This window comes from Schistocerca serialis, chromosome 2, assembly GCF_023864345.2.
Source record: "Schistocerca serialis cubense isolate TAMUIC-IGC-003099 chromosome 2, iqSchSeri2.2, whole genome shotgun sequence".
Lineage (NCBI taxonomy): Eukaryota > Metazoa > Arthropoda > Insecta > Orthoptera > Acrididae > Schistocerca > Schistocerca serialis.
In genome coordinates, this window is record NC_064639.1 from 576111929 (window position 1) to 576126929 (window position 15001).

General features: G+C 43.8%; 1 protein-coding gene across 1 annotated transcript in view; it reads right to left on the bottom strand.

Moving 5' to 3' along the window:
• The window catches only part of LOC126455635 (protein takeout-like), a 60484-nt gene that overhangs the window by 21114 nt on the left and 24369 nt on the right, over positions 1–15001 (bottom strand). The window contains exon 3 of the mRNA XM_050091401.1: positions 518–656. Within this exon, the coding sequence (XP_049947358.1) occupies positions 518–656 (139 nt within the window). The remainder of the gene's footprint in view (positions 1–517; positions 657–15001) is intronic.

Genomic DNA, 15001 nt, shown 5'->3' on the forward strand with positions numbered 1-15001 from the left:
ATGAAATTTGACTTCCTTTCTTTCTCTTTTTCCGTAGTGAAATTTATCTTATAGTTAATATTATTCATAAAATTTAGAAATCGAGAGAATTCTTTTTCTACACGAGGCTATATAGAGAAAGTATCATCCACATGCCAGAAACAACATGAGGGTATCTTCTTCGCCGTCGGAAATCTCCGCGGTCTGATGACGCCACGAACCGATTGTTGCGTGGGTATATACACAGTACACAGTTAGGCATACTGATATGCTTATGAGTCGTTAAAAGCCTCAGATGATATCTCTAACATTGGAAGACGAAACGATAGGCAGTTATTTACGCCTTATCCATAAAACAAAAATCGGCAATTACGCCAATACCGGCCGCGGAAGCCTGTATTGTATGATTGTCACGTTATTGTTGAAGGTGCGTTTGATATCATTCGGCTGTGCGGCGTATAGGGAAATGTCGGGCTTGCTCGACGGCGGGCGTCTCACAGTATGTTGGCAACAATATAAGGTTTGTGCAGGTACTAACCGGACGCTGTTGATGTCGGTGGCGTGCAGGCCGATGACGTCGACGTCTCGGAGAGCGAGGCTGAGCCCGCGGCCCTGCTCCAGCAGCACCTCCGTCAGCCGCAGCGGGTCCAGCGGCTGCACGCCGAACTTGCGGTCGCCTGTCGGAAGAACGCACGCAATTCGGTAAAAACATTGTTACCTGCCCATATCGTATCAGACACACTTAGGTCGTTGCCTCTTCGCGTCAAGCGTAAAAAAAAAGCAGTACGTTATTTATTGCAGTTCGAATCCACTTAGTTCGGCTCTGGAACTGAGTGATAATATTGATGAATTGCGAAATGGAGGGCTCGGGTTTGATGTTGCTGGTCGTTTGAGGAATGGAAAGTGATCCAACCAGCATCGTGACTACAACTGAGGAGCTTCTTGAAGGAGAAATGGCAGCTCCAGTTTGGGAAAACCGACATTATAAGTAGAATGAGAGCTGTGTAGTCGCAAACCCTTCTCTTTTAATATCAATTGACGACTTCAAGGCCCTTGTAAGCGATCAAATTTGATTGTAAAATTCGCTGTTGGCTTCGGACACGTTTATCTACATCTACATCTACATGATTACTCTGCAATTCACATTTAAGTGCTTGGCAGAGGGTTCATCGAACCACAATCATACTATCTCTCTACCATTGCACTCCAGAACAGCGCGCGGGAAAAACGAACACCTAAACCTTTCTGTTCGAGCTCTGATCTCTCTCATTTTATTTTGATGATCATTCCTACCTATGTAAACTGGGCTCAACAAAATATTTTCGCATTCGGAAGAGAAAGTTGGTGACTGAAATTTCGTAAATAGATCTAGCCGCGACGAAAAACGTCTTTGCTTTAATGACTTCCATCCCAACTCGTGTATCATATCTGCCACACTCTCTCCCCTATTACGTGATAATACAAAACGAGCTGCCCTTTTTTGCACCCTTTCGATGTCCTCCGCCAATCCTACCTGGTAAGGATCCCACACTGTGCAGCAATATTCTAACACAGGACGAACGAGTGTAGTGTAAGCTGTCTCTTTGGTAGACTTGTTGCATCTTCTAAGTGTCCTTTCAATGAAACGCAACCTTTGGCTCGCCTTCACCACGATGTTATCTATGTGGTCTTTCCAACTGAAGTTTGTAATTTTAACACCCAGTTACTTAGTTGAATTGGCAGCCTTGAGAATTGTACTATTTATCGAGTAATCGAATTCCAACGGATTTCTTTTGGAACTCATGTGGATCACTTCACACTTTTCGTTATTTAGCGTCAACTGCCACCTGCCACACCATACAGCAATCTTTTCTAAATCGCTTTGCAACTGATACTGGTCTTCGGATGACCTTACTAGACGGTAAATTGCGGCATCATCTGCGAACAACCTAAGAGAGCTGCTCAGATTGTCACCCAGGTCATTTATATAGGTCAGGAACAGCAGAGGTCCCAGGACGCTTCCCTGGGGAACACCTGATATCACTTCAGGTTTACTCGATGATTTGCCGTCTATTACTACGAACGGCGACCTTCCTGAAAGGAAATCACGAATCCAGTCGCACAACTGAGACGATACCCCATAGGCCCGCAGCTTGATTAGAAGTCGCTTGTGAGGAACGGTGTCAAAAGCTTTGGGGGAATCTAGAAACACGGAATCAACCTGAGATCCCCTGTCGATAGCGGCCATTACTTCGTGCGAATAAAGAGCTAGCTGCGTTGCACAAGAACGATGTTTTCTGAAACCATGCTGATTACGTATCAATATATTGTTCCCTTCGAGGTGATTCATAATGTTTGAATACAGTATATGCTCCAAAACCCTACTGTAAACCGACGTCAATGATATAGGTCTGTAGTTCGATGGATTACTCCTACTACCCTTCTTAAACACTAGTGCGACCTGCGCAATTTTCCAATCTGTAGGTACAGATCTATCGGTGAGCGAGCGGTTGTATATGATTGCTAAGTAGGGAGCTATTGTATCAGCGTAATCTGAAAGGAACCTGATCGGTATACAATCTGGACCTGAAGACTTGCTCATATCAAGCGATTTGAGTTGCTTCGCAACCCCTAAGGTATCTTCTTCTAAGAAACTCATGCTAGCAGCTGTTCGTGTTTCAAATTCTGGAATATTCTATTCGTCTTCCCTGGTGAAGGAATTTCGGAAAACTGCGTTCAATAACTCCGCTTTAGCGGCACAGTCGTCGGTAACAGTACCATCGGCACTGCGCAGCAAAGGTATTGACTGCGTCTTGCCGCTTGTGTACTTTACATACGACCAGAATTTCTTCGGATTTTCTACCAAATTTCGAAACAATGTTTCGTTGTGGAACCTATTAAAGGCAACTCGCATTGAAGTCCGTGCCAAATTTCGCGCGTCTGTAAGTTTTAGCCAATCTTCGGGATTTCGCGTTCTTCTGAACTTCGCGTGCTTTTTCCGTTGCCTCTGCAACAGCATTCGGACCTGTTTTGTGTACCATGGGGGATCAGTTCCATCTCTTACCAATTTATGAGGTATGAATCTCTCAGTTGCTGTTGCTACTATATCTTTGAATTTGAACCACATCTCGTCTACATTTGCATAGTCAGTTCGGAAGGACTGGAGATTCTCTCTTAGGAAAGTTTCTAGTGACACTTTATCCGCTTTTTTAAATAAAATTATTTTGCGTTTGTTTCTGGTTGATTTGGAAGAAACGGTATTGAGCCTAGCTACAACGACCTTGTGATCACTAATCCCTGTATCAGTCATGATCCTCTCTATTAGCTCTGGATTGTTTGTGGCTAAGAGGTCAAGTGTGTTTTCGCAACCATTTACAATTCGCGTGGGTTCGTGAATTAACTGCTCGAAATAATTTTCGGAGAAAGCATTTAGGACAATCTCGGATGATGTTTTCTGTCTACCACCGGTTTTGAACAAGTATTTTTGCCAACATATCGGGGGAAGGTTGAAGTCCCCACCAACTATAACAGTACCTGAAACCTGTTTGTCAGACGCACCGGGGAGGCTTTCTGATCAGCCTCCGGGGACGTCTTTCACTGCCTGCCGCGCCTTGGAACGACCTCCCAATCAACCACAGGCGAGGGTTCAGCCCCACTGCGGGCAGCAACCGGGGCAACCACAATGGCAGATCGATCTGGGGACAGACGGGACGAGGTTGACATCCCTGTGATACCCAAGTCCGGCTCCCCACAGTGGTGCCTATTGGCAACAGCCTCAATCTGCGCGACCGAAGTCAGCGCCGCCTGCAGCTGTGAGCGAAGGGATGGCAGCTCAGCCCTCATCTGAACACAGCAATCACAGTCCCTGTCCAGTCTAATCGATGTTCAACAACAGTTACTGAAACACGAGTCCGTGCCTAGATAACGCAAGGGAAACACGCAAAGAATGTATGAACTAACCTGTACAAATGTCTAATGACTGCGCTACAATCTGCCTGAATTTACGATTACAGTAACTGAAACTCGAAATTACACCTCCTATACGAAGCTCATACGCAGTTTAAGTAAGAATCTACGAAGTAAACACAGAAAAGAAGCTATATACGTATCTTTCTGCGCTGTCGATGTGCACCAACTGGGAGCTCAGGCCAAACAAGTGCGCGATTGTATGAGCACAAACCAAGTTTATCACTTTTGAACCAGTTCTCGCACTGTATGTGCCACACTGTGTAGTTTTTTGACCAAGCTGGAATGGCAGATAATGCAGACAAAGCATTTCTTCCTTTGCTTTTGCACTGTGTATAAAGAAAAAGAAAGCAACACGCTGGTGCAGGGAATGATTGAAAGTGAGAGGTAGATACAATATATCCATCAAAAGCTGCTAAAAGAAAAGTTGTTACACTCAGAATCTGATGATTAAATGAACTCCCACCGAATGGACAGTCAAACTTTTAATAAGTGTCTCGAGGTAATTTTGAGCATTTTTTAGAGAGTACTGAATTGTATGGTTTGGCTACAGTGACTAAAAGATCCTGACACTGAAAATCGGATATGTTTTTGCAGTCCTACGTATATCATCTAACGAGAATGTTTTGAGAGTTGTGTTGATTATTGGGAATATCAGTGATGTTCATTCGTTTAATCAGTGATTAACGACTTCCGTAAACTGTTTGGACTTAATTCCATGTAACAGATCAGCGACCAATTGAGTGATTTAATTCATTTCATTTGGAGATGTACAGTTTGATATTATGGGTATGAAGAAAGTCATTGCACCCACGACAATTGTTGTTTTCAGGACACTTTTGCCAGAAGGGCGCTACAGACAGCATCAGATTGCTTCCAGGCTCAGGATCTCGTAACAGGCAACGAATAATATTAAAATCTGTAAATCTAAAAACTTTGTTGATCAGCAGCAATGCGTAGGCGGATGTCAAAGAAAACCAAAATGGAGTCGTAGAGAGATGAGAAAACGGAATAATCTGGTCGTTTCCAATCGTAAAGCTACAAGTATGGAACTCTGCGTGCAGTTGGAGGATTATGGAGTAACTGCGTCAGCTAGAACTGTGAGGAAAGTGCTGTGCAACGCAGGCCTGCCAGCACATCGACCCCCACTTAACCCGAAGCTCACCCCAGGAATGGCCTTAAAGCAGTTAAACTGGGGAAAACCCCTACAGAACTAGACTGTTGATGACTGGAAAAAGATATTTACTAAAAATTTATGCATTAGTACACATTTCATTAAATAAACTGATTTCCAGATGATGCACTTCAACAATTTATGCATATGGTCAACATGACTAGCAAAACTTGCCTATGAATATCAATAAAAAAAATTATTATTGCAAAGTGTGGTAGTAACAAAAGGTTTAATATTCCTTCTAGATATGTTTCAGTGATGAATCAGTGTTCTGCGTCACAGACGAAAGCAGCACGTATGTGAGGAGCAGGGAATCGTTGGAGTTTCTCACCGAGACTGTGTACGCGAAACTGTGAAGCACCCCACTTCAGTTATGGTCTGGAGTGTTTTCTCAAGGGTGGATACAGGAAACCCATACATTGTTGAAGGTTCTATGAATGAAGGGCAATAAATCGAAGGGTAAATAGACAGACCGCTGCCTCAGACTAGAGAATGATTTAGTGGTGAAGATCATGTTTTTTTGCATGATGGAGCACTACACCATAAGGCAAAGAATGTGGGAAATTTTCTGGATGAAAATTGTTTTACTGTGCTCCAGTGGTCTGGGAACAACCCAGATATGAACCCAATCAAAAATCTACGGGAAATAGTTAAGAAAATGATAAGAATACAGAACGTCACAACGAAGGAGTGTTTGATTAAATTGCTGACACAAACGTGGTTACAGGACCCAGATATTCAATCCAGTTGTAAAAAAACTAATGGAAAGTATGCCTAAAAGAACAGAGATGTTAATAAAAGCTAAAGAAATGCAAAGAAAGTATAAACAATTGTAAATGTACACTTTTATGCATTCATCTTAGTTTTCAATAAAAAATATCAACTGAATTTGATTCACGGAAGTGAAATGAAAATATCAATGTGGATGAAATCAATGCAGATGCAATGACATGAAGTGATGAAACTTTCTAGTAGACTCGAACTCGGGACCTTTGCCTTTCACGGACAAGTCCTGTGCCAACTGAGGTACCCAAACACGACTCACGACTCGTCCTCACAGTTTTACTTCTGCCAGTACCTCATCTCTCTGAAAACGTGAAATAATGCCAATGAAAACAGTTCAGAATGCTAAATGTAATGAATGTGTTGATGATTCACAAATTTTCATTAGTCAAGACATATTCATTACGTCTCGGGTTCGGCATGACATTGCATTTTAATTGGTTTCATCCCAAACGACCCTTTGCCTTCATTTCACTGAAACTGACTGAATTGCTCTTCTTATTTTGTCGAAGCAATTTATTTGGGTTTTCGAGTCAAAGAGGATCACGATCCAGACATTTCTACCCCTGAAAACGCACTCAACATGAATCGAAAACAAGAACGCTCACTAATACATCCAGGAGACGATAAACCGAGGCATAAGTTGAAAGAATGAGGTGAAAGCTGCTCAGCGGTACATATTTGATCTTGGCTTCCTCCTTACCCACTATTATCATTGTGATTTATTTCGTACAGTGCCGACAGTGAGTCTTATATTGTTAATCCGCACATTTTTCAATAAGCTAAGCGTAAGATATCAGTCTATTTAATCGGGAGATTGTCGTCATCAATAAACTCGTGACCTACATTCCTGTTATATATAGCTTTCATTATAAGGTGGAATTACACTACTGGCGATTAAAATTGCTACACCACGAAGATGACGTGCTACAGACGCGAAATTTATCCGACAGGAAGAAGATGCTGAGATATGCAAATGATTAGCTTTTCAGAGCATTCACACAAGGTTGGCGCCGGTGGCGACACCTACAACTTGCTGACATGAGGAAAGTCTCCAACCGATTTCTCATACACAAACAGCAGTTGACGAGATTTGCCTGGTGAAACGTTGTTGTGATGCCTCGTGTAAGAAGGAGAAATGTGTACCATCACGTTTTAGACTTTGACAAAGGTCTGATTGTAATCTATCGAAATTGCGGTTTATCGTATCGCACCATTGCTGCTCGAGTTGGTCGAGATCCAATGACTGCGAGCAGAATATGGAATCGGTGGGTTTAGGAGGGTAATACGGAACGCCGTGCTGGATCCCAACGGCCTCGTATCACTAGCAGTCGAGATGACAGGCATCTTATCCGCATGGCTGTAACGGATCGTGCAGCCTCGTCTCGATCTCTGAGTCAACAGATGGGTACGTTTGCAAGACAACAACCATCTGCACGAACAGTTCGACAACATTTGCAGCAGCATGGACTATCAGCTTGGAGACCGTGGCTGCGGTTACCCTTGACACTACATCACAGACAGTAGCGCCTGCGATGGTGTACTCAACGACGAACCTGGGTGCACGAATGGCAAAACGTCATTTTTTTCGGATGAATCCAGGTTCTGTTTACAGCATCACGATGGTCGCATCCGTGTTTGGCGACATCGCGGCGAACGCACATTGGAAGCGTGTATTCGTCATCGCCATACTGGCGTATCACCCAGCGTGATGGTATGGGGTGCCATTGGTTACAGGTCTCGGTCACCTCTTGTTCGTATTGACGGGACTTTGAACAGTGGACGTTACATTTCAGATGTGTTACGACCCGTGGCTCTTCCCTTCATTCGATCCCTGCAAAACCCTACATTTCAGCAGGATAATGCACGACCGCATGTTGTAGGTCCTGTACGGGCCTTTCTGGATACAGAAAATATTCGACTGCTGCCCTGGCCAGCACATTCTCCAGATCTCTCACCAATTGAAAACGTCTGGTCAATAGTGGCCGAGAAACTGTCTCGTCACAATACGCCAGTCACTATTCTTGATGAACGGTGGTATTGTGTTGAAGCTGCATGGGCAGCTGTACCTGTACATGCCATCCAAACTCTGTTTGACTCAATGCCCAGGCGTGTCAAGGTCGTTATTACGGCCAGAGGTGGCTGTTCTGGGTACTGATTTCTCAGGATCTATGCACCCAAATTGCGTGAAAATGTAATCACATGTCAGTTCTAGTATAATATGTTTGTCCAAAGAATTCCCGTTTATCACCTGCATTTCTTCTTGGTGTAGCAATTTTAATGGCCAGTAGTGTATTTTGCTTGCTCTGGGTAGAATGTTAAATTGTCACCTAACTCAACTACTGTAGAGCAACGAGAATAAGAATTGAAACAAGTTGTATTACTGTATTACTTCTACGACTGCCTAAATTCCATTCGTGATTCAGAGAAACGAGTTTTACTAACCTCATTAAAATATGCAAGTATCGCCGCATAATTTCATTAATAGTTGGAATACTAAAATAACAGACGTTTCGGTCGTGTTGCAGAGGCATTCCCCTGAGCATAGAATTATTTAGCTGAGGTTGCGTGCTACAACATATTATCTTTCTAACCATATTGTAAGGCCATGGAACTTATTGTATAAGATTTTATTTGCCCTACAGTATCACTGGTCACTGGTAGAAAGGAAAGAGGAATTGGTATCCCACCGCCATTAGGTGAGAAGCTTCTGGGGGCCTTCTTTTTCCTGCTGTTATTCGCGGAGAAACGACTCCAGTTCCCGTCTCGAAAAGCTGAAGAGCTAGAGAAGGAAGTGAAATGGGTTTTACGTTTCACTTTATACCCATACACAATGCGAAGCACACACTACTAGCAAAATTGTAGCGTATACTGTGATTTTCCTGACAAGTCGTTAGTTACAGACAACATTTCGTATTCCTCCCACTTTGCACTTGTTTAACTCTGGTGGTACGTTGGAATACGACTATGAAGTGGAAGTAAGGGTTGGTATGAACCTGAGGAGGGCACATTGCAGCTTCTTGATAATTGGTAAAGAACAAGACAGTTTGAAGAGCTACGGAATTTAACACGTCATTGTGATGATTAGAAATGTTCGCTGGCACCTCTGCAACTTACAAGGGAAGCATACACACAACGGATCACCGATATTGTTGATCTTCCGCACGATTGTAGTACATCTAACGACGCGCTTGCCATGCCATTTCAAGAGATCGAAGTTCAAAGATTTACAAGGCTATTGAATACTATACGAGAGGACCAGTCGCCGTGTAGCGGTATAAGTGCTACTCAACAAGATTAAGGTGGCAGTTTGTATTTACTGTGTTCGAGTCTCGTCAGTTGTTTTTTCGTATCTTCCATTAAGCCCTTGTATCGCTAATAAACCAAGCTTTCTCGGAAAGCAACAATAATAGTAATGACAATCATCGCGATGCATTCGTCGCTATGTATAATCGATGAAAAGTACGGAATAGTGGCGAAAGGAATATCTCTTGATCAATACATTTATGCGCGTGTATCGTGGTGAGGTTGTGCAACATGTTTCATGCTCAAGAATTAGGACATTTTTGGAGAGCGAAAATATCTACATAAAAATCAACATGGATTCTGTAAACACAGATCTTGCGAAATTCAACTCACTCTGTTCATCTATGAGAGCCATAGTGCTGTACACAGTGGCACTCAGGTTGACGACGTGTTCCTTAACTCCAGGAAGGCGTCTGACAACGTCCCGCACTGCCATTTCGCGAAAAAAAAAGGAGCTTACCGAGTATCGGACCAGATATGTGACTGGATTCCAGACTTTCTTGCAGATATAACTCAACACGTCGCTCTTAACGGAACACAACCAACAGCCATACAGGTAAACACCGGAGTACCCCAAAGAAGTGCGATACGACCGTTACTGCTTACAATTTGTATAAATAACGTAGAAGAAAGCGTCGGGAGCTCCTTAAGACTGTTCGCAGATGATGCGACTGTCTATAAGAAAACAGCAACGCCAGAAGACAGTATCAATTTCCCTAATTACCTTTAGAGGATTGATGAATAGTGCAGGAACTGTAAGATCACCCCGAACGTAAATAAACGCAACATACAGCTCGTACATGGGAAGAGTAATTCACGACTGTATAACTGAACTGTCGATGACAAATTGCTGGAATCAGTATCTGCCGAAAATATCTAGGAGTAACTATCCAGAGAGACCTTAAGTGGAGAGATCACATAAAACAAATAGTAGGAAGACAGATGCCAGTCTGAGATTCGTCGGAAGAATCTTGAGGAAATAAGGAAGTGTCTTACAAGGCGCTTGTTCGACCATTATTGAGCACCGTTGATCAATCTGGGACCCTTACAAGGGAAAAAATGGTTAACATGGCTCTGAGCACTATGGGACTTAAAATCTGAGGTCATCAGTCCCCTAGAACTTAGAAGTACTTAAACCTAACTAACCTAAGGACATCACACAAATCCATAGCCGAGGCAGGATTCGAACCTGCTGCTGTAGCAGTCGCGCGGTTCCGGATTGAGCGGCTAGAACCGGTCGGCCACCGCGTCCGGCTCTTACAAGGGAGGACTGATAGGAGATATAGAGAAGATCCAACGAAGAACGGCGTATTTCGTCACGGGATCGTCTAGCTGAGATCGTTGCGGAGATGCTCAACAAACACCAGTGCTAGACGTTACAAGACAGGCGTTGCGTATTACGCAGAGGTTTACTTTTAAATTTCGGGAGAACACTTTGCAGAAAGAGTCGGACAACGCATTACCTCCTTCCACATACATCTCGCGAAATGACCACGACTGGTAAATTCGAGAAATTAGAGCTAATACAGAGGCTTATCAACAGCAGTTCCTTCCATGCACTATTCGCGGGTGGAGCAAGGAATAGGGTAGGAAGTTAATAATGCCGTAAGTACCCTCCGCCTCTTATTGTTAGGCTTGGGGAGTAAGATGTGGATGTAGGTAAGATCATGCCGGGCTATAACGGCTTCGAATAATGTACACTGTATTTGTGGTGCTTTTGGAGCATCAATAGAAGGCATTTGTGTCCCCTATCTGGGGTATAAGGCAGGATTGCCTGCTTTCTATCTGTTGCGTTGCGGGCCACTTCATTGGTATTACTTCAGTCAGTTAATGCCGACCCATCTCAAACAATCTGCGAGTGAACACAGCGAAGGAAACTGTATGCAATTAACATTTGTAGTCGGGTACCTCGCAGAAGCCCATTGCTCACGGCGGGACATGCGAGATGTGGCTATAAAATAATGGGACTATTGCTGTAAAAAATGTTTCAGAAACATACATACGAGGTGTGATTGGAAAGTTTTAAGAATGGGCTTGTAATTGTACAATGGTCGTACTTACATGTTACTGTGATATATATCCTTCAAAATAGTCCCCTTCTGACAGAACACGCCAACTCCAACGAGGTTTCCACTTTTGGAAACATTCCTGGAAATTTTTTTCCTGAAGTGTGTTAAGGACACTCTCCATATTTGCCAGGATGTCTTCAATCGAGTCAAATAGCTTCCCGTTCAGTGAAAATTTCAATTTAGGAAACAGGTAGAAGTCCGCAGAGGCCAAATCAGGGGAATATGGCAGTTGTGGAGGCACAAGAATTTTGAATTTGGTCAAAACTTCAACGATGAAGAAGGCAAGACGAGCCGGAGCATTGTCATGGTGCAGCACCCAACTCCCTTTCCACAACGCAGCCCTTTTCTTCCGCACCTTTTCGCGCAAACGTTCAAGGACATATTTTTAGTATTCCTGGTTAATTGTCTGTCCTCCAGGGGTAAATTCATGATGCACAATACCGGTAGAATCGAAAAAAATTGTCTTCAAAATGGTTCAAATAGCTCTAAGCACTATGGGACTTAACATCTGAGGTCATCAGTCCCCTAGACTAAGAACTACCTAAAGCTAACTAACCTAAGGACATAACACACATCCATGCCCGAGGCAGGATTCGAACCTGCGACCGTAGCAGCAGCGCGGTTCCGGACTGAAGCGCTTAGAAACGCTCGGTCACAGCGGCCGGCAACATTGTCTTCACCTTCGTCCGACTTTGCCGTGCCTTTCTCTGTCGTGGTGAATCTGGAGTCTTCCACTGCGAAGACTGCACTTTGGTTTCAGGATCATGTCCATAGACCCAAGGTCTGTCACCTGTAATTACCCTGTTTAACAAATCTGGGTAATTTTTAGTCCGATTAATCAGTTCTTGGCGTACTTCAAGTCGGTTTTGTCTCTGGTCACGTGACAACACTTTCGGAATGAATTTTGCGGACACTCGACGCATGTTCAGATCTTCGGTTAAAATTGACTGAAGTGCATAGAAATTTAAGTTCATCAGCCATCTCCCTAATTGTAAGTCTACAATCAGAGCGCACGAAGTCGCGAACTTTTACAACATTTCCATTCGTTTTTGAGTTGAAAGGACGGCCGGACCGTGGTTTATCTTCAAATGATTCGCGGCCATTTTTGAATATGTTGAACCAGAGAAAAACATTTGACTGGCTCATACAATTATCTCCAAAAGCTGTTTTTAATAGTTCGTAAGTATCAGAAGCTGATTTCCCGGTTTGAAAACAAAATTTCACACAAATTCGTTGCTCCATTTTTACGTCAATTTTGATGCAGACTGAATCCAGCAACAACCTCTAACAGGCCCGCACTCAACCAGCTGCCGCAACGAACTGAATAAAGGAAACGCAGTTTCCTGTCAGAGGGCGTTCAAGAACAAGGCAATGACTCACTCCTCACCCTCCGTGTACCTGCCCGCCAAACTAGTAAGTAGTAGCGCATCCATTCTTAAAACTTTCCAATCAAACATTGTATTTAGTCGCCCTCAATATACTACCCTTCTCTATCCCCAAGCCCGCATCTCGTGGTCGTGCGGTAGCGTTCTCGCTTCCCACGCCCGGGTTTCCGGGTTCGATTCCCGGCGGGGTCAGGGATTTTCTCTGCCTCGTGATGGCTGGGTGTTGTGTGCTGTCCTTAGGTTAGTTAGGTTTAAGTAGTTCTAAGTTCTAGGGGACTGATGACCATAGATGTTAAGTCCCATAGTGCTCAGAGCCATTTGAACCATTTTTTCTATCCCCAAAAAAGCTACACGAGAATTTTCCATTGGTGGAAACAGTGCTAGAAGTTTATCTCTGTGAGCTCTTTCATGATGCATGCCGCTTTTTTTCCCCATTACGTCAACGGAGTGAAATCTTGTTCCTTTTAATGTAGATTTGACCTTGGGGAATAGATAAAAGCTACATGGTGCTAGGGCAGGCGGATGAGGTGGGTGGTCTAACAATGGGACGCTGTATTTCACTAGAAACATCGTCACAGACAAAGCTGTTTCGCGTTGTCTTGATACAGAATCAATGTCTTGTTATTCAGCAATTCTGGGTATTTTTTTCTTATTTTCTCTTGGAGTTGAGCAAGAACCTCAAGGTAGTAATGATAATTAATAGTCGGACCTTCAGGAACCCAGTGAAGATACAGAATTCTATGAATATCGAAAAAATAGTCATCGTTGCTTTGAATCTTGATTTGCTCATTCGAGCTTTTTTTGCTCTGTGTGAAGTTTGCCCATTCCAGTGCGTGGACTGGATCTTAGTTCTGGATCATAAGTGAAAACCCATGATTCGTCAAATGTTATCACGCTTGCCAAGAAATTAGGGTCATTTTCACTGTTATTCAAAGTGTCAGTATTTTCATGAGCTCCTTTTTGTTTGATTATGAAAATTTTCAGTACCACTTTCGCACACACTTTTCTCATGTTAAAACTGGTTATGTAAAACTCGCCTTATGCGTTCTTTGTCAATTCCTACAGTTTCAGCAATCGATCAAATACTTAGCCTACGGTCGGATCTAATCAGGTTACTTACTTTTTCGACATTTTCACCCGTTTTTGATGTTGACAGGCGTCCCGAGCGTGAATCATCTTTGACGACATCTCAGACATCTTGAAAACGCTTGATCCACTCAGAGGCTCGCATATGCAATAAATAGCTTTTGCCATACACTTAATTTAGTAAAAGATAGGTTTCCTTAGCAGTTTTTCCAAGTTTCACGCGAATCTTCACGACAAGTTATTGTTCTGTTATTACACTTGCCATTTTTCCTGGAAAACAAAGTAACGGCTGTTACACAAAGGACGACCACGGCCACACTGATTGTCTACGGTCACTAGAGATGCCTTATTCGACTGCGAAGGCTTGACGCTTCACAGCTATTCGTCTTTCATCTTTGACTCATGCATAATTACTTTGCGGCAGCATCAGTCCCCTTATTTTATAGTCATGCCTCGTATACGATGGGTCAAACAACGCAGGAACTGGCCGAGTCGTGATTCTGCGTGTTTCTAAAGTGATGCGTGAGCGTCGAGCGCTCCGCCAGGTCCGATGAGGTGTTTAACACACAGTGTAGGGAGGGTGCAGGCAAGGCTGGAGACGGTTTCATGATCTTTGGGCGTGTTTTTCGTACCATGACCTGGATTTCTATGAACGTGATTCAGGCTTATTTCAACACTCTCGGTGGCGAAGTACGAACCCACCAGGGTAGCCGAGAGCGCTAACGCGCTGCTTCCTGGACTCGGGTAGGCGCGAGGGCCCCGTATCGAATCCGCCCGGCGGATTAACGACGAGGGCGGATATGCCGGCCAGCCTGGATGTGGTTTTTAGGCGGTTCTCCACATACGGCTAGGTGAATACCGGTCTGGTCCCCATGTTCCGACTCAGTTACACGGCTCGCAGACATCTGAACACTTTCGCACTATTCCATGGATTACACTCGACGCAGTCAGTTGGGGTACACTAATTTCGTCCCGGGGGGTACGTGGTGGCGGCAGGAAGGGCATCCGGCCATACCTTAACCATTAACATGCCAAATCCGATTAACGATGGCTGACCCTGCGTAACTGTGGGACAAGGCTCAAGCGATAGATATATAGATAGATAGGTGGCCAAATACGATTATTCTAGAGACTCGCGTCTTCCAAAATAAAAGGGGTGCATTTACAAGTTTCTAGTTGGACGTACATACAGGTACCACATCGCACCTCAGCTGACCCATTAAATGACACGAACTCAAGCCTGTGGGAAATGTGTGGAACGGTTTGGAGCAGCG